Raw genomic sequence first — 21,238 nt, 5'->3', positions numbered from 1 at the left:
CAGCTTTGCATTAAAAATCTAACTGACTGAATAACACGTAGCGACAGCCGTAAACATCCCTAAAGACTCCTTAATGTTCGCGCCAGGCGTCATGTCATGGACGTGGTGGTGAAATGACAGTCGTGGTGCAAAATCACACACTGTTGGTTTGGGTATATTCATGAGATTTACTGACTATAAAAGAAACGGCCTTGTTTTATCCCATATGTGGAAAATTTTGGATTTAAAATAATAAAAATAAGGCAATGCTGTGTTTCTTTTTTGTTGTTGTTGTTGGTTTCCAACAGCTAACATTGTTAAAGTACTAAAGTAAGTTTTCTCTTACTGTACTGAGCTGTTACTGTTGACTTCTTTTTGACACATGATAATTGATACTAATAAAAACATACTGCTGAATATTCAAGGCCTCACGGCCTCAGGGATATTGGCTACTACCATTTTTCAACACAAGCCAGAGGACACGTCTGGCATTTCACAACCCACCAGCTGCATAATGTCTTTAGCTCAAGGAACCATAACTTCAGTGACTTCACAATACATCCATTAATGTTGTTCATTAAAAGTACAGCTGCTCACTTCTTTTGCTCTCATCCTGTAAACATGATTTGTTGGTCCTATGACTGGCCTATATCTTGACCAAAAAAAAAACCCTTTTCATTTTTGTAACTGATCTGTGTTGTGTGTGGTGTACTGCAGTTCTCGCCTACTCCCAGCCTGTAGCTTTTTCTCTTTATTTAAAAACTATGAAAAGGCATATTCTTTGTAAAAGACTTTCCTGCAGCACTTTAAAGAACAGTTTAAAAATTATATATATGTACTGGCGAAAATATTATCGGCCATCTCATTACATTATGTTCTCCTGGCAAACTTTAGGTTCTCCTATTAATGCAGATGCTACTTTTAACGGGCATCAAACTTTTCTAAAGAGCAAGCAAAATCCCCCACGCTAAGAGTACGACCCAACTGCAGAACCCACAAACCAATAATCCTAGAATGTCACAGGACACCCCCATAGGTCCTTTGTCCATGTCCTACCATCCTAAATCTTTTTGGTTGTGCCAGATTAAGTTTTAATGTTGTGGGTTATGTATATGGTTAAGTATAGCCACATACACACAACTTATTGGTTAGGGTTATTTAGCCGAGTATTTACAAATGAGTATATACATGATTGCACATTTTAAACATTTCTTTAAATCCAACAAAACTTTTTGATTTTGTACAGAAGATTGACACCAGAGGCCTCTCACCCAGTGTTACTAAAAATCTCTGATGGTTATGATTCTTTTTCCTGTAGTGATGCCTCAAGCACAATGATGCACAGGTTGCAACAAAAGGCCTGTTTGATGGTATCAGCAAGTGTAGTTTAAACAAGGCCAGGCTCTTGTTCCTGCCATTTCAACAAACAGCTGGGGTGACCATCACTAATCTTAACACAAAGCATCAGTGTGCAGAGGGAATTGTAAAAATGCACTGTTCAGACAGCCGTGTAAACTGACACCGAGACAGAGCCAGTCTGGAGACTCGAGCAGACTGAAGAGGATGGAAGTCAAAAGGAATGCATCAGTGTGCCTACGTGAGTTGCAGAAAGCATCTGCATAGATGATGAAATGCTTAATTTCCTGCACATATGCAAATGGACAGCGGGATGTCAAGTAGCAAGGGCAAGGTTAGCAGAGCTCTTAAAGATATTCAGTACATGGAAATGCTGTCAGTGTGCTAATGAGTACAGAGACGCAGCAATACCGGCTGTTGTGCTACATAATAACCACATATATACGATGCTTGGATGATGCTCCTCAGAGAACTTTAAGCATACATTCATATAACCCTTTTATTCTATACATTTCACTCTATCAAGCTCACATATGTAACCAATTTAGAGTCACCAAATAACCTTAAATGCATTCTTTAGCGTGCATCTCATGGTCAGGTAATGGTCTCTCAGACCTACTTGTTGATTTAGCTGTAAATATGAAAAGTGTCTCATACAGCTGAGTACCGGGGGGGGGGGGAGGAAGCTTGCAGGACTCCTACTGTCCATACAGCTGGCCACTGAAGAAGGCTGCATACCAGAAGAAAGGCAACTGATATGAGTGTTCCTGCAGAATTACAGAAGTGAAATGCTATTAGGTAGTTATTAATCCAGATCAGTGGACTGGTACTTGTTTAGCACTTTTCCTAGTTTAACAGTACTTTTTACTACAAGCCTCATTCACCCAGTCACGACTGTGATAGATCCAGGATCGTGCTCAAGGATACTTTGACATGCAGAATGGAGGAATCTACCTGACCCACTCTAGCTTCTGACCCACCTCATCTATAGTTAAATTAAATAATCTTTCAATGATCAATACACAGCCTCCCGAGAGAGAGAACATATCTCCACTGAAATGACATCTCAGTACAAGAGTTCAGTGAGCTATATTACATCTAAACATTAGAAGCCCCTTAGAAAAATTGGATTTTGTTGACATAAGTGAATTTTTGTCCTTACTGAAACTTGCCTAACCAGGTCAATCATGCGGACATAAATTTGGATTACTACATGTCTTTGGCATTGACAGGAAAACAACGAGGTGCAGTATGACTGTGTCAAAGGCTCTACACAGAGGCTTGCCTTGTTACTGTTGCTTCGCTACCAGACTACTGAATATATTGTTATTGACTCCCCTGGAGGTAGTGCACATTTTACTGTTACTGGAGTTCATCATCTTCCTGCTGCAAGCAGTTCAGCCCTGTCAGAGACTGCCGAAGTATTGCCATTACATGTTAGTTCTGAGGAAGTTATTGAGTGTGACTTGAATTTAGATTTGCTCTCTAAAAGCTCTGCTACATTACAAGAACATTACAAGAGATTATTATATAATAATTGATTTGTAGCCTTACATGTCCAGATAAATGCATTCCTTTTAGATCAACCATGACAGATCTTTTTGAACAAATAACCCACTTAAATAACCCAGTAGTGCAGTTTTTTCTGGATACATCAGCTACCAGTGCCCAACTACATGTGACAGAAAAATGTTTGACCTTCAGACTAACAACCATCTACACTTAATAAATAAACTGAATTTTAAATATTTTAATGAAAAGATTTTTTTTAAAGGAACAGCGGTACTCTGACCTCAATTAAATTGAAAACGTTTCCAATCATGACCTACCTTTAATCACGTCACAAATTTTAAGATGTACTTAATCATGCCGCCATAAAATTTTCAGAATATATCTGTGTATAATCCTTGGTTCTCCTCCACAATGCTCCCATTGCAGAACAGACTGGTGATTTTGAATATCTAACAATCTTCTATCTGCAAAGTTTCAGCTAATAAGAAAAAAAACTGTCTTGTACTTATTAGAAAAGCTAAATCTGATTTCCATTCTTTCAATTAGCATTTAATTTCATTCGGAGAGATTTTAAACCCATAAATACAATCTTTAATTCTATATGTTCTAATTTTATTTTATTTTTTTCTGTATTGGTAAGATGAGATAAGATATGTCGTAAAGTTGTCAGTTTAAACTGAATCTCTCCCTGTTTTGCCTCTGTGCTGGGCTAACTGCTCTTCTTATAGCTCATTTTTAAGTTATCGGTTGCAGTAGATAAATGCATATAAAGACTCCTAACCATCTTAAAGGTTTCTTGTTTTATTCTGTGGATTTCTCAAAAGCATTTAATTCAGTACCGTGACACTCTACTAGAAAAGCTTTGCTCAGTCAGTGCAGATTAACAGGCCATGTTTGATTTGTACTCTGTGTCCAAAGACTTCAACCCAGATGTCCTTGTAGTTTGCACAGGTGTTCAGCAGGGATCCAGTCTCGGACCTCTTTTATTCACCATAAGGTTTATCTCTGGCACCAAAAACTAAAGTTAACACAGATGGCGCTACTTTTATATGGGACTGCCTCTTTCCTTAATATCTTCTTTGCAAATCTACAGCCTGCTTTTGATGCATTTCACACATCTCTAATTCAAATTTTGCTCTAAAATAAAACCTGGTGCATTCTATTAATAAAGTCACCAAAGAATCTTCAGCCCACTATCCATATCCAAATTTCTTCATGACTGTAACATTTAAACTGTTAATACATGTTATTAGAAGCCCAGCTGAATGCTATACTCATTTTTAAATATTAATGTGGAACAACCACCAAGGAAAAACGGTCCAAAACTGGATTTTGAAAACACACTTTTCTTTTACAAGATGTAAGATTTTTGAGCAATCTACAGTTTTATCTGCTCTTGAATATAATTATTTTTCTATATTTGCTTTGCTATTCAGCTTGAAGCTGCTCAATTCCACCTGCTTTTATCATAACCGTTTTCTCACTCACCACTGCATTTTACATGTGGAATGGTCCTCAGCAAGCATAAAAGAGCAGCACTCAACATGCATGAGATCCTTTTTGGGCAGTTTTGGGTAACACACTTGCTGTTTTCTCAGGAAATGTAAGATGGCTTCACAAGATTAGATACGATCTGCTTGTGCGGATCTTGGTGATGGGGTCACCCTCTTTTAAGAGCCTTCATATTATTTTGGTCTGCTGGGTTTGAAATGTTATCCAGTATTTGTAATAAGTAGATGTTAGCAGACCTAAGGCTTGCAATGTCTGGAGTTTCTCTCGGGACGTTTGCACTTACAGGTGCCTGCCTGGCAAACGTCAAGCCTGGAAAAACTTACATTTGCTGCAACTTGTTCAAGCAATAATAATGTTCTGACTTAAAACAAGCTTTTTACAAAATGCTTTCCCCCTCTTACAGTATTTTCTCTTTCAAAATAATGAGCAATTTGAAATGAAAATATTTAAGAAGAAATGCTGCACTGTATTCGTTCACCTACAGCCACTGTCGTCAGTAGTCATCATTATCATTATTATTTCGTACACCCTCATAAAATGGTCAGGAAATGCCTGGATTCTGTTCTCAAACTGCAGCTAAGAAGAGATCAAAAGTCTCTGACAACCTGAATTTAAACAGAGCAAATACACACACACCAAAGTTTGCTACATTAACGAACCATCAAAGAGAACATTAGCTTCTCCTGTGTACAGTTGTGTAAAGGGTAACAAAGACACAGTCCAGCAGGAAGGCCAAGAAAACCTAAATCACCATTAATGTGCACACACTACCTCGGGAGTAAAAACCACTGAATAACTGTGATTAACCAGAAACACTTTCTAAATTATATAAGGAGGAGGAAAAAAGACACTTTAGTGTCCAGTGGTTTTTATACCAACGAGTGAACAGAACTTTGGAACAGAGAAGGACAGAATAAAAGGCCACATGCTCCATTCTGTACCTCTGATATAAACTACTAGAGGAATTACACTATAAACAATATAATGGCCAACGGTCATTTCTGTTATTCTCATATTACATGTGTCCAGAGTTTATCGTAGAAAAACATTCTGTAAGTATCAACATTACACGATGACACAGAGGTCTCACAACAATATTAATCACAAAATGAGGGCAAATTGTTTTCTTATGTTTCAAAACTTCCACACAAACAGGCTTTTCATCCACTGAGAACATGAGGACCCAGAGTTTTTATTTTTTATCTGGAAATTTTGTTGCCTTTACTAATTACATGTATCCAGTACCACACCAAACATAGGCACCATACCACAACCCCTCCTTTCTAAAAGCCAGCTGTAGAAATGTATTTAATTGATTCACTTCAGAAGAAATGATTTATAAACCTGCCCAACTCTAGTGAGCTTTCTGACCCACCACAGTAATGTACCAATTTCCTCTCCATATTGAATAGGAAAATTGAAAAAACAAATTACCGGCGGACTTTTGAAGATATAAAAATATGGTCCTCGCAGTGCCAGGAACTTAAATGTTGAAGATCGACCAGGAGCGCTACCCTCGGGGCATTCACATGCCCAGCCCATGTGAACAATCTGCAGAGATTCAGAAGGATACATGTTCATTATTTGATTTGAAATAAATAAATGGATAATACACAAAAAGACACACAATGAAAAATATGTTCTTACTAAGAAAATGGAAAAGAATAGTCAAAAGTGCACTGACAAAGTGAAGGGGGGGCACCCAATGACACAGCTCAGAAAGCATCCATTTAAAACGATACTTTTCAGTTCTGCAGTCTCAGCTGCACTGCAACAATTTCCTTTTATCTACTCCAGATTGACTTGGGAAGTTGCCCTGTTCTCATCTAAGCAGAGGAAAGCAGAGAAAATCCCAAGCACTGCTTATCAGCTACACTCCCGTATCCTGCGGTTAACAGTGTCCACTGATTTCTAAGTTTGGGCCTTGACTGTTTCCTGAAACTACGTTCTATCTAAAGAATCCTGCAGTAAAGTTTAGAGTGACCAAGTTCTATTTTTTTTTTTTTTTTTTTTTTTCACCTGACAAATCGAGTTTAATTTTCATATTGCCCCGATGATTTTGCACAGAGTTGCAGTTGTATGCAGATGATCCCATTTTATACACATTTATAACATTTCTCACAAAAAACTTGTGATAGACATGTGTATAAAGTTACTGCCAACATGGGATACATTGGTATACTCCTAGGAATGTGCTCACCAGTAGTAACTAAATTGAAACCTTGACAACAATTTAAAAAAAGGCCACGACAATGACTAGAAACGCTGTTAAGGCAGGTCAAAAGGAGCTTGGGACAAGTGGTAAGTGAGATGAATGTAACGGCTAGAACTGCAGTTTCTAAAACACTGGTCTGCAGCATCATCGAGACCTCGGCTTTAGAGACTAAAATAGATATTCACACTCAGAATATGGTCGGAGGAAAATATCTGAGTTAACTTCAACAGGCTGTTTCACACATGTCAGGTTTCTGCTCATAGAGCCAGGATACACATTCACAGGGTGGACGCCATTTTCAGTTTGATTTTCGCCTCTCTCGTGCTCTGAAGGTGTGCTGTCAGAAGGAGTTTAATTGGCCTGTTGGTCTTTTTGGCAATTAAGCACCTGTTCTCAAAAAGATGCAAAAATGATGTGTTTTTGTGTCAAGTTAGGCAAATAATGACATACTTGATCATCTGAAGAGCAGTACTTGTTGATGATCTTTATCTATTAAAAGAAACAGAAATTAAACAGATATAAGTTAGAAAACATATTTAGATTTCAGATTACATAATGACATTCTGAACCCTTAATAGCTGTGAATCAAAGAGTTTTAAACCTTTTGTGCATTTTTACAAGCTAACCAGTTTTTACATGTCTATTTACATTCTGGGTGTCAAGAGAAGCTCAGGTGTAACCACTTGAATGCTACAGAACTTATTATAAATAAACAAATCAGCTTGTTTATTAAAACCACAGGATAAGTGAATCATTTAGTCTTTTAATATAAATGCTATTGTGACACATACAGCCATCGTAAACACTGTTATGTAGCCCATGTAGCCCCATGGAACTACATGAAGGCAGTGGCCTTGTCTAGCGGGACAGTGAACACTACCAAACCACACAAACTGGTCAGGAAAGCAAAAAACAAACAAACACAAATTAAGTAGCAAATATAAATGTATAACGTATTAATGAGGTAATAAAAAAACATCTAAAGTTAGCAGCACTGCCTGGGAAATATGCTTCCCTGCAAATGAATCTAATAAATTCATAGTCACAATAAATGAAATCAGTGAAATAAAGGAAAAGGAAAAAACGCCTCTCTGGAGTTACATGTTGGCTCCCCACCAATCCGCAAAATAGCAGACCCATTTTAAAGTCATTGGATGACAGTGCATGTCAATTAAAGACCACCTTGAGAAAATATAGGTCCAGAAAAAGAGAAGCATTTTCCAAATGTGCCACAGAGGTTATCACTCAGCAGGAAAAATGTTGCAAACCAGAGCAAAGCATTTTCACACTGAAAGCACACCTGGTGTGTCAGCATATCACAATCAGCATGGGGCTCGTGACTTGCTTGTTCCACCTGAGCTACATTCGAAAAGTTCACCGTCACCTGAAATCTTCATATTATTAGATACCAGCGAGCTGCTGCTCAAATCTTTATATTTGTTTTCTCTATTCCCTCGAAAAGAACATCAAAGAGCTTCACATAGTATTCCACCATGCTATACTCTGCGACGGACCCCAAGTGTGTTAAAGAGTCTATTTAAAGGTTGTAGGTCATTAAAACAAAAGTTCCGCTCTCTCCCAAAGCGGCAACACAATTACATCCTGATTGGCCATTTAGCAATCACACTGCACGTCCGTAATTAGGTGAATGCAGGCATGAATTAATCACACTTTTTAAAAAAGGCAGCTGTGCCATCGATGAGCACGGGCTTACAGTACGTCTTCATCCTCACCAAAAAACTATTCGCATCATCAGCGTGATAATCAAAGTGAAATAGGAGGAAATGAGAGAGGGAGAACAGAGCACGCGCCGAATGACTACTTAGCAGTCATTAATTAGGTATCGAAGAGCATCCTTTTTTTTTTTTTTTTGTCAGTAGAGGGGGAGAGGTGCCACTGTGAGTCAGTGAGTGCTTGTCAGGAAGGGTCTATTAAAACCACGTTAATGTGTGATGGGGGGGGGGGGGGGGGTGAACAACTGTGGGCAAAACAGTTTCAATGATTCTTTTATTACTGAGCAGATCAAAAGTCGAAAATAATTCACAACCTGAATTTTGTCAAGTTTTGTGAATCCTTCCTTCCTCCCGTTGTGAAACTATTAATGTGCATGTGTAAATCATTCATTTTAAACTTTATGGAAACACGAGAGCATTCGAATCACTCTTTTCACCTTCATTTTTAATACACACTCACAGGAAGATCCAACCAAGCCTCTAATGTTTAGAAATGGACTTACATTCTCCTGTGTCAAGTCATTGATATTTGTGGATATCGCTTGGAGCCAGTCTGTGCTTTCTGCTGCAGTGCAAAATTGAAGAATATTGGTGCTGGCTCCATCCAAAGCAAAAACTTCAAAACAGTTGAACCTGGTGGAGCAAAGAGGTCAAAATTAGACAGAGACGAGAAGATCAATGCTGATACTGAACAAGTGAAGCTTGAGTCGTCCAGATGTGAATTCATAGTCTGTAAGCCTTAATAGTATTTTTACATGCAGTAGAGCATCGTTATCATCTGATGGCTCCTATGTAAAAACGCCCAACTTTAATAAAATGTTGATGACTGCAATGTTCAGGTTAAAGCTTCAAAACCAATGAGTGACGCAAGCAGCGTCTAACTTTTTTATGCACATGTTTAAAGAAGCTGCTACTACAATATGAAGAGGAGAGAGGTCCAATGAGAGAAAGCTGCCCAGAGGCCAAACAACCTTCTGGAGATGGGCGCAAAGAAGTAGTCTGGCTCAGTCCAGAGTAGGACTCTCACCAGTTCTCATCGTGAACTTTGCTAAAACTGACTTTTTTTTTTTAAATACTTTTTTCTCATTTTGTTAGAAATTTTGTTCCCAGCTATTTCTTAGCTAGGAGCAGTAACTTTGTGCCATTTTCCCATTGCTTGTGCCAAATCAGCCAAGTTAAGCTAACCAGCTGCTAGCTGTAGATTCATATTTACGTGCTTTATTCACAGCAGCCCTTATGAGATAAGAGTGTTGACGGTGGTAATAATAATAATAATAATAATAATAATAATAATAATAATAATTAGGGCTCAGGTTTGAACAGAACACAACTTTCATTAATGTCATTACTAACATGTGCTTTATATTTTCTTACTTTTTTCTGTCAAAATCACTGCTGTGAAATTGTTCTACTGGACAGATATAGGAGCATTACCAGCTACCCAACCCAAATATACTCCCGAGGATGAAGAGAGCATCCTGCATGACCGCCAACCAGCTAATAAATGTGAAAATATAACACACTGCAGTTAAGGTTGAGAAAGCTACCAATCACAAACCATTTACAGAGTAAAATGAGAATATTAACAGTACAAATTTGCTTCACGTGTCCCTTCATTTCATTTCCTTTATTTGGGCCTGTATTTAAAACCTCTTTTCTTACTTTGGAGTGGCCTGCAGTCAAGGGCATTACTTTACAAATACAATTAAGTTTCTCTGTTGATGGGGTTCTGATGAGGTCATCTGAGGGGATTCATGCTCATCAGCAGAATGCAAAGCTTTGACACTTAATTTTCGTGCATTCGCATGCTGCTGATACTTTTAGCTTTAGAGATGGTTGCCAAGGAAAAACGGTTATATGAGATGGTTAAGCAATCTCAGGCACTGGAGTGGAGAATGTACAACATTAGAAAGAAGAAGAAAAAAAAAACCTGAATTTTTGAGAAGTGTTGAGCAGCAGCAGTATGATGCTGTTAAGGTACGTGAGATGAAGGCTGATAAACACAGAAACAATAAAAGGCTTCCAACGCTCAGTGTGAAGAGGGAAATCTTCTTAGACAGCTCCTAAACCAAACACTCCATCCTCACGCACAGACAGAGCAGCTACTCGAGGTTAGATTATACAAAGTCAGCATTCCTAACAAATCCTCTGAGCATGACTGTTATACTGTATCTGCAATAGGCTTGTTAAAATCTTATGTTCCGCTGCCTGTGTACTGACCCAGTGACTCTCCAGGGGTGATTTTGGCTGGACTGGAATGTCGTTTTTTTGATTTAACAAGGGTGCAAATTCTTTCTGTCCCAGTGCCTGACCCAAATTTGCCTTATGTTGTGGTTTGTGTAACTGTGAAGCATCACTAATGGATAATCAGAATGTCTTTGTTTTTCGAGCAAGCATTGCCAAATGCATCTAGTTGCATTTCAGTGAGTACTGCATGGATAAATGAGCAGCTGATGAGCTCACCTTAAAAATAAATAAATAAACAGTATATCAATTAGATCTCTTTCAAATGACGTAAAACTTCCGAGGCCATGCAGCACAAGGGCAGATACGAGAGAAAAAGGGCAATGAATGAGGAGTTGAAAATGCAGAGATTAATCAAAGGAACGGACAGCTGGCGGCTCAATGTAGGGAGAACAGCGCTGTCAGGAGGAGCTGCTAAAGCCCTTCCACCTTCACTGAGCAGAACAAAAAAATCCTCGCTGAGAGATGGGATCTAGGGAGAGTGCGTTTTTTCATACATCTGCGCCATTCCCAGCGGCACAAATTATTGTGTCCTGCCTGCTGACTAGGCAGTAATAAATCCACTGAGACAAAGCATGGACATATCACCCAGTCAAGACGCAGGATAACACACGAACAATATACAGGAAGAAACTGTTTTTAGGGGAATCAAGCCATTAGTTTCAGTATAGTACAAGTGGCAGAGGGGGAAAATGTGCCATGGCTACTGATTAGTGAAGCAGGGAAATGAGCAGGCTTTGGGGCATTTCGTTCTTGGCATAATGAATGAGAGAAACTTGTTTGCTTTTGATTTCCCACCAAGAAATGCATAGATGTAAGTGCAACTTTGAATCCATGACACTGATCAAACACCCAGCTTGAATCATTAAAGTGCAATATAATATTCCTTTAATTAAAGCTGGGATTTTCACAAAATTAAACCCCCATTTTTGTCCCTGCTTAATTCCCACAACTACCAGTCAATATGTTTAGCGATCATTTCACTACATAGTCATTTTCTTGGTAGTAGCGTGCATGCATGAAATCCATGGCAATTTGATCTAATTAACAGCAACCTTACTTTCTGCTGGTGTGCCCCTGTATCAAAAGTGTAAATTGCACAAAACGGTGAGCATATAACAGAGTTGAAAGTATACTGGGGAACATATACATCTCTTTGGACTTGAGCTTGAGCTACGGTGTTTAAAAATATATGAAAACTTTAATTTGGTGCATGTGTTTTCTGCTGGATTTACTTTCACTGAACATCTGGCGCCCATCCATTTGTTTAATAGTAGCTTTGCAATATGTTTAGTCTACTAATGTTGGTGATATGATAAAGACAAGGTTATGTACTCGGTGTCAGCATTACAGTGCTGCATGGGGCAGGACGGTGGTCTAGTGCATCGTTTTATTGTGAACTTCTGGACCTTGCAGATATTTTTGCATTGGGTAGGTATTCAGTAGTAATATCTTTTATTTCCAATGTGCAAAGAGACGCCATCCCAGCGTGGTTGCTGGAAATCCCTCTCACAGAAATGATCATTAAGCTTCAGTTCACCTGAGTGACCTTTCATTCCCCTTTGGAAACTACAAAGAAGAAGCTTAGCCAAAAAAAAATCTAATGACAAACAGTCAGCAGTTGCGCTTCCACTACGAGGTCTTGCTTTCATAGTACAGACACACGATTGCCTGTTTCTGCATTGATTAGCAAGTAGCAGTGAGCAGCAAGCACCAGCACCCATGAGTGCACTGTTTGCACAAGCTCGTGCTGTTCTTATGGTTGTCTGCTGCACAACACCAGGAGGCTGTGCCAGATAATCTTGCATTAACTTTCTATCTGACTGACTCTTTTATATGTGAGTGTAAGGGAAGCAACTGCAGCTGTAATTACCTGCACTTTTACCTTGTCAAATGGTGCTGTGTCATCAGGATCTTAAACAATTCTCTACACACAAAATACACATCTTTGCATCACAGTGTTGTGTCACTAAACTGTATTTAGCTTCTACTGAGCTCCTAAAGCAAGTTTGCACACTGCTTAGCATCTCTTATTTGGTTTTTATCATTATATTCTGTTGTTTTTGTGACCATTTAGTTTGAGCTGACTCCTCGTTAGGTTTCCACATCAGATTAATTTTGGCAGAGGAAAATAAACACTTCTAATATCATGTAAGGAATTAAGAGATAATTAAGGCAAATGTTCAAAATGATATCATAAAACAATGTCATATTTGTTACTGCCTTTATTTCTGTGTTGTTTCCGAGTACCTTCTCAAGAACTGTTTGCAAACCTATTAAATGCACTTGCATCACACTGGCCAAGGTTGAAACTTTGATGCATAACACTTGGAGTAAATAATTGCTTGCTTTTAGAATTTTTTTAAAAAGCCCAGCTGTTAACACAAGTGTGGCTGACAAAGCCCTGATCATCTGCAAGATCTCCTTACTTTCAAATGTATCCATTTTGATAGCTTAAACAAAACGCTGATAATACGCCATAGTCAGGATGAGGGACATCTCTGACACCTCGGTATTACTGAAAAAATGTATGCAAAAAGAAAGAAACAAGGCCTGCTCTTCTTCTTTGCTTTTAGCTTTCCGTGTAGCTTTGTTTTAAAACATTTTGTTAAGAGTAGAATTAAATTCATCATTTGAGAGTAAAACTTTGAAAAAGTATCTGGCATACCAACTGGAAGCATACAGCATGTACTAACAAGGACCAGTAGAGCATTGTTTAAACTTTCAGATACAAATACACCGCAGTGTGCAGAGTCCACATCAACATTAAATGAGACCATGAGTCAACACCTTTCCATCAACACTAATGGAAAATCTTCATGCTCCAAGTGGGAATGAAAATACAGAGCAGCCTTTGAGATATAGAAAAGCTTTATAGAAATCATCTCAGCACCTACTCTTACATTACAGGATATATGCATGTGACAAAGTAAAAATATAATAAGGATAATATTAAATATGCTATCCCCATCCAGGTCTGTGTGAGCCAAACTGAAAAATGAGTGCTGCACCTTATTATTCATTTAATCAAATGTTAATTTTCTAAGAATTAATTCAGCTTTTAATTTGGGAATTTGGATATTTGTTTTTTCAGGCTTGGACACCTGACATTTCTCTCGCTTACAGCAGTGATTACCACACCTCATTGTTGTCAGCTTGGCAGCTTTTTCGCTGTTTTTATTGACTCCTCATACACCTGGCAAAAAAAGCCAAACAAAAAAACCCCAAATCAAAAAGAAACACCGAATGGACAGAACTGCTTGGTGATTGGAAGTCTTGCTCTTCTGCAAGAACTGATGTTAGCAAGTGGAGAACACCTCTCTCTGTACACCGTGTACTGTAGCTGTTGGTTACAAGATGTTCTTTGAACAATGATTGGCTCCAACACATTATGCTCGTAGTTACACAACTTTTAGTTAAGCACAGACCAACCTTGTTTGGATGACCTGCACTTCATTCTGCACAGTGAAACTCGTACATCTAAATAAAAAAAATACATTTGTGAGTGGTACAGGGCTCAGAGAGTGAGAAATAAGAGGGAGCTGAGATCCGGACAAAGCATTCTTAATCTCATTGCAAGGTTTTTACTAATGTTTGACAGTTTTCTTTTGGACAAAGTTTATTCTGATTTCTGACGTCAGTAAAACTCAAAAACTGGCTATCAGAGCGACTTGCCAAGTTAGAAATTCACCATGAATCAGATTTTTGATTCAAAGACATGAATAACCTATTGATGCATTTTCATATGCAAGTGTTAATCCTGGGCTACAGTGTGCATCTGTCAGCTGAATGAAGACGGCCGCAATAGCAGCCTGGCCAGTTAACCTTTAATATAAGAATACGAGGAATGTTTAATAGTCAATCCGTAGCTGATGGCACTGTTCTCTTAGATGGATTAAAAACAATAAGTAACCATTAAAAAATGATACAATGGGTCACCATATATACACCTGGCCAGTGAGAACTGGCTGACTTTAAGATCCAGATCCAGACTGGTGGTCAGTCTTTTATTATTTATCATCGACTGGAGTTTGGCAACGAGGCACAAACTATCCAGTCAAAATGACCTGAGAGCACAAACTATCCAGTCAAAATGACCTGAGAGACCTCGCATACTAACCCCAATAAAACAAACTGTGTAAACAAAATGCAAACGCAACTAAGCACAAAGCTAAACTGATTCAAATCGAACCCCGTCAGCTGTCTGCTGTTAAATGTGTTTTATTCCATGGCCATGATAATAACTGATAGGAAAAAACGATTAACATAAAAAAAAAAAACAGCAATATGCATGTTTATTGTTGTAAATGTGTGTAAATGAATAGGTCAGATGTGAGGTGGATATTATAAGCATGGCTGTGGCCCTCGCATCCACACTGATCCGATCTATGTTTGTGCATTCTAACAGACTCATGTTATCCACATTTTTTCAGTGTAAACTCTGATATTGATGCGCTCTCTGCCTGCAGGGTTCCCTATTGACTGGACTCTGGTATTTCAGATTCAGCATCAGGTTATTACATTCAATGTGACCAAGCTCCAGATCTCCTCAATACATTTCTTTGGTCCCACTTACCAATCATTGGACTGCTGATTGGACTAAGCATTTGACAGATTTAGTATTGCAGGGCTGTTGCTTCAGCCAAATATAAAATTTAGGAGTAAAGAGCAACTCCAGACGCATCGCCTCCTGCTGCGAACTGTGCCGCAGATTCTGTACTTTGGACTGATCAAGCGATACTTCAATAAAGAATATATTTAATAAGGATATCTTAGAGTTACAAATAATATTTTTTACTTTGAAATGTCAAATTTTCTTTCATCCTTAAGATTTTTACAGACTTTGAAGCCACGGCATCAAACTGATTCGCCAAATCTTAGATGCAACATTTACAGTGTAAATATGAGAGCGTCCACATTCCTTTAAATTAATTCATTATAATATTATGTCTTTGACAAAATAATTCTCCATTTCTGGTGTGTACCACAAATGAACTTTCTCTGGAGTGTTTAAACTCACCTTAGGAAAAAGAGCTTGGTCATTCACAGAGACTTCCCACCAGGGCAGATGGATGAATTGATTTATTTTTTTTTTTTAAACGTCTGTCTCCTTTAATACTGTAATGCATTGATCTCAATATACAGTGCCCAGCCAAAAAAAAACCTCATACACAAGACTATGTTGGTGGACCGCCTGTACCTTTGATAAAGGCGAGCATTCACCGTAGCATTGTTTATAACAAGCTTATGCAATCCCAGAAAGTTGATTCTGCTCATCTGGATGCAGCGTTTTCAGTGGGGGGAAACATTTCCTCACTCATCTGAGTGACTTCTTCAGTCTCAGCTGACTGCAGGTTTCCCCTGCCTTATAAACAGTACACATGCATAACAATCCAAACCAGCACCGCTGCATAACAATGAGCATTGAGATCACTTTCATCATCGTTGATATGCAAACTGCCATGACCATTAATCAATGTCCATGAGTACAGACAACTGGGAAATGGCTGCAATCACTGCATTGAAAGATGTACTCTTAGAGAGGCTTGTTCCTTTTTACATAAATGGCCTCCTTGACTCGCCTCTCCAATGTCAGATTTATTTCAGTTTGAGTTTCCAAGTTGCATTTCTTTTTTTCTTTTTTTTGCCGAGTATTTTTCAAGTATTGATAATGATTGGAGAGTTGAACCACTGCAGCAGCACATCCTAAAGACTGCCACTGGGATTACGGTTTGGACTGTGGTGGGCATGTGCAAAAAAAACTTCCCTGAATGTCACAGTTGGAGCCCGATGATGAAATCTGCCATGAATCCATGCCATCAGCAAGCAAAAAACTCCATTGATGGAAAAATCTGATCTTCAGTCAGGAGTGAGGTGACCTCATTTTTTAGTGTTGCTGAACTCTGACTTGACCAACAGCAGCAACTCCAGATCCTAACAATGCCCCCACAGGTTTGTGGGTACTCGGCATGATAGATGCATCAGAGCTGGTGTGTCTCTAACATGAGGAGGAGCAGCACCTTTTCTAGAGCTTCATACTGACTTATAATATAAAAGGATGGATTAGATAAGCGTTACTGCATAGGTCATGGATGATATCTCTTTGGTTAGAACTAATTATGAACTGCAGTTTAGACTCACAGTAGTCAGTCATCGAAATTATTTCACTTCTGTAATAAAATAAGGTTTACACATTTAAATATAAATGTGGAAAAAAATGGAAACCACTGGATTAGTAACTTGACAGGACATTAGAGACTATTTAGATCAATGTTTAATAAGTAATTTAAGCAAAGATGATAAACACTTAATTCCAGCTTTCCAACTGTGTGTGCTACTTTTCAATATACAGTTGTCCATATCGAGTGCTTCTGTTACTCCTTTAGCATGCTTTTGTTTTCCAGTGCAGGATTTTTTTTCTTTTTAAAGTATGTGAGAATCAGCCCAGCTGAAGTTTTGTTAAACTATGTACTGACCGCTTCCTTTAACATGGGAGAACATGAGGGAGGGAAAAACCACAGTGTAGCACTTTCATACGATTTTCTTATCACTCACTGCTGCCTACAGCTTGAAACTGCATAATAACCAATGTGGGGTCCAATAAACAAGTTTAATAAACATTTTTAATTAACTGAGCAGAGTCCCATCATTTATTTATCGTTAAGTACCTGCAATTTCTGAATTCTGCAGTTTGACACACCCTGTGGGGACTAGTGCTCAGCACAAGTGGAGGAAATGATAAGGAAAATGGACTAAGGTAAATAATTTCCAATTTGAAAGAAAAGCCATTTAAATGGAAGAAATTAGAGGTTTTATTAAGCTTCCTGTTTATGAAAAAGGTAACTAATAGTTGTTTAGAGCACAAGCTCAAGCACCTAAACTCGTGGTACCAGACTAACTTTGGATATCTGCATTTTCTACAGCAGCTACTTTGTGCTCATTTCTTATCAATACCTCTAATAATCACTTTAATAGACAGTTATTTTATTCTTTAAATAGACAACTATGTCTTGTTCAAGCTTATAGAGTTTGCTGTTTTTACCTAACACAAAAAGGGCTGTGAATATTTTATTTGTGATTTGACACTATGTTACACTAATATACTAATTGATATATTGCTTGATAAATTGATAAAGATGCTATATTGATTTGAAATAGAATTTTGTATGCGCAGTTTCACATTATTTGTAGCTTACAGGCTGCAAATAATATGGATATCTGCATATGATGCATGTAAATATCATTCAGACTTTGCTGTGGCTAAAGATAGTTAATTACCTTATATGGATGATGACCTCCAGTTTGCATTGGGGAGGTTTGCATTTGAGTGAAATGCAAATTAGCACCTCCAAATCTATGGTCATGATTTTCAGGCAGTAAAAGGTGGTAAAGGCATCCTGGGCTGGGACCAAGTTTCTGCCCCAAGTGGACGAGTTCAAGTATCTTGTTCATGAGTGAGGGACTGAGGGAGGGAGAGACTGACAGATGAATTGGTGCAGTGATGCAGATGTTGTACTGGCCTGAATGTTGAGAAGAGAATTCGGCATTAAACCAAAGCTGCTGATTTACCAGTGCATCCATGTTCCATCGTCTACAGCCACACGCTGTGAGTAGTGACCAAAAAAAATTATATCATGGATACAAGCGGAGAAAAAAAGGATCTTGGTCCGAAGACTGTCTGGGCTTTTCTTTAGACACAGATTTTTGAGATCTATGCCAGAGGAGGGGCTCAAACGAGTGGATACTTCTGCACGCTGAAAGGATCCAGTTAAGATGGTTTGGGCATCTGACCAGAATGCTTTCCAGATGCCTGTATGTAAGGTGCTTCAGACATGTCCTGCTGAGGGGAGGCCCCGGGGCAGGCGCAGGACACACCGGAGAGATTGTGTCACTTGGATGGCATAATAATATCTCGGTGTCCCACAAGAAGAGCTGGAGTAGGTGGCTTGGAGAGGGGGAGGTTTGGCATCTCTGCTTAGATTGCTGTCCCCGTGACTGGGACTGGGATAAGCAGCAGAAAATGCAAATGCAAATTGCACCCATCACTTTAAACAAATAGGGGACACTCCCAAAAAAGTCTCTCACATTAACAATGGATTTATGGTAGTTACCTGAGAATTCAACACGATACAACTTCCTAATTACTGTGAAGATGCTAATGATAATTTTCCCCCAGTGCAGAAATATTCTACATATATGAGAGGAAAAGGCTCCAAAAACAGAAACCCAAATAAATCAGTGCTTCAAATGACAGAAAACACACAGAAACACAAAGAGAATCTAACTGAAAGAAATGGTTGGTACACACAGGGAAAAAAATCAATGCATTTCAGCAGTTTATACAAGCCTGCCATTTGGGATCTATAGGTTATGACTGTCACATGTGAAACGATATCAAACAACAGGCCTCGTAGGTTTATTTTGTACTACAGTTTGGAAATGACTGAAAATCCTGATTGAAAAAGCCTGTGAAAAAAACCGTTGTGAAATTACATTCCACAAGAAAATCAATACAAAAAAGGACAGGTATAATAATCAGAAGCATTTACAAGTTCGACCAGTGTTCTCTCAGTCGCACCTTCTGAGCCACAGCCTCGTAGCTGCGGTGACCTTTTAAGCCGTTTATGCCTGTGCATAGATATTGGCATTAACATCGTCCCGCTTAAATGAAAAGTGCTTGCTAAGCCAACAACTGCGCTCAGTGAACTGTGCGCCTTGGAGGTGAATTATATCATGCTGGATTACCCTTACCTTAATTTATCTTTGCCAGCTTTGTATCTGGAGACTCTGGCCATCAACAAGGGCAGGGAGACGGCATCCAGCCAGCGCTTCTCATACTTTGGTTCATTAGCTGAGGGCGAAGGGGGTGATGGAGCCTGCGTGGAATACATGAACGATGCGTGAGCTTTCTGCTTCTGTTGGCCAAATTCTTTTGATTACTGATGGATGCAACACAAGCACCATTTACATGCAAAAGAATTCCCTTCTCAACCAGGGCTAATCAGCTATTTTAGTCTGAAGTTCTCACTGTCTGCTTACTCTAAGCATGTCTGAGCGGGGTCGATATACTGAAGTTATAGACTCCAGTTGTTTTCTTAAAACACACACAAATAGCAACAGTTTTTCTTTCCAAATCAAACCCAATTATTCAATGTAAGTGGTGCAAGTATATCTGGTGCCCCAGATATTAACAGAGCTTTCCTCTGAATCAGGGAAATCACCTCCTGTTGCAGTTAACATGATGAAAATAATCAATAACTTGTGTATTGACTCTACATGTAAACTACATGCGCAGTGAGTAAGTTTGGAATAAGTGTACTGAAACTAAAAAAATCACTCAGCAGAACCTAAAAATGTCCATAATTTGCGAATGGAGTAAATACTGCACTCTCACTTCTGTAGTGAAACCACGTTCTGACTTCAGCATGCATCATAAATCCTTCCCTTCAGTTCCGAAACTGAATAAATCAGTTAGAAAAGCCTTTCATTTCTTTCAAATTATTCACTTTGAAATTTTTTTGTTATGAGTACAGCAATTATGTTTGTGGTCAATGATTTTGTGGAACACTAAAAGGCAAGGCCAGGACCCTCCAGTGTTTGTATAGGCTAGGGCTGAGTATCGTCACTGATTTCTAGAATCGATTCGATTACGATTCGATATTATAATTCTGATGATTTGTCAGTACTGACATTTGTGAGACTTGATCAGAGGTGTAAGCATCACAGCAGATGCCTTTGTGTCGAAGTAACTGAAGATAAAACACAGAAAAATATGAAGGAGATTTTCCTGGCCTGGCTTTTTAAAGCAGATAACCTTAAAAATATTCTGCAGTAGAACAAAAACAGAAGAAAACCATGACTCAGCATATGAACATTACCAGATGCTGCTGAAGTGAAGCAGAGCAAAGTTACAGAAGTTTAATTAGAGTCACAACTAAGTGTTTTACAATTTGGCATCATTTTAAAAAGTTTACATTTCTTTACTATTAAACAGCAGAAATGAGGCTTTCTTGTCAGAAGAAAGCCTCAAAAACAGTGGCCAACAACGCGATATCATTTTATTCAAGCTAAACAACGGTAGACTGGTGGGTAATAAGCAAAACGGCAAAAGTCAGATGGAATTCATGACTATGTTTATGTGAAGAGAAATATGAAACATAGTCTGGATCAAACATAGTTTGGAGACACAAAACCTGCAGCTTCAGAATCTGAGCTGTCGGCTTTCAGCATCGACGACGTGTCTGTGTTCATGCCGTCGGGTGAGAAAGCCGACCTCTCACTGATCCTGATGCGTCGGGTCCGCGCTTTGTGTTTACGTCTTTTTGCAGAGTCCGTTTACCTGCTCTCATTTACTGTTTTAGCTGTTTGGTGGTTGTTGAAATTTATATTTAAAAATCCATTCAGGATTTTAATGAATAGCTTTATTCGCTTTATTCAAGCTAAAATTGATCTTAATCAGAAAATTGATTATCGAAACACACCCCTAGTATAGGCCCCACAGATGAGTGGAAGACAGCAAACTATTTTTAACTTGCTGCTTAAACACTCGGAAGGAGCGGGGTGTCGTGCCGAACTCCTCTTTATCGAATTTTCTTTGGCATTTAGCACGATTAAACCACATGTTGTAATCAGTCTTGGTTAAGTTGTTGCTGACTGGATTCTGGACTTTCTAACAGGCCACACAGGT

General features: G+C 38.7%; 1 protein-coding gene and 1 long non-coding RNA gene across 6 annotated transcripts in view; one reads left to right on the top strand and one right to left on the bottom strand.

Moving 5' to 3' along the window:
* The window catches only part of LOC112841736 (uncharacterized), a 55,658-nt gene extending 44,929 nt beyond the window's left edge, over nt 1–10,729 (top strand). For all 4 annotated transcript variants that reach the window (XR_003215252.1, XR_003215251.1, XR_003215253.1 and 1 more), the window contains one exon: nt 9,727–10,729. This is a non-coding gene — a long non-coding RNA (uncharacterized LOC112841736). The remainder of the gene's footprint in view (nt 1–9,726) is intronic.
* Nucleotides 1–21,238, bottom strand: part of sntg2 (syntrophin, gamma 2) — a 95,730-nt gene that overhangs the window by 27,994 nt on the left and 46,498 nt on the right. For both annotated transcript variants that reach the window (XR_003215250.1, XM_005477587.4), the window contains exons 9-12: nt 19,303–19,427; nt 8,811–8,940; nt 7,025–7,063; nt 5,794–5,910 (exon numbers count right to left, since the gene is read on the bottom strand). Coding sequence is in view for 1 of the 2 variants with exons in the window: in XM_005477587.4 (XP_005477644.1) it covers nt 5,794–5,910; nt 7,025–7,063; nt 8,811–8,940; nt 19,303–19,427 (411 nt within the window). In the remaining variant the exon portion in view is untranslated. The remainder of the gene's footprint in view (nt 1–5,793; nt 5,911–7,024; nt 7,064–8,810; nt 8,941–19,302; nt 19,428–21,238) is intronic.

This window comes from Oreochromis niloticus, linkage group LG19, assembly GCF_001858045.2.
Source record: "Oreochromis niloticus isolate F11D_XX linkage group LG19, O_niloticus_UMD_NMBU, whole genome shotgun sequence".
Classification (NCBI taxonomy): Eukaryota; Metazoa; Chordata; class Actinopteri; order Cichliformes; family Cichlidae; genus Oreochromis; species Oreochromis niloticus.
The sequence above is the reverse complement of the archived record's forward strand: the minus strand, read 5'-3'. Positions and strand labels throughout refer to the sequence as shown.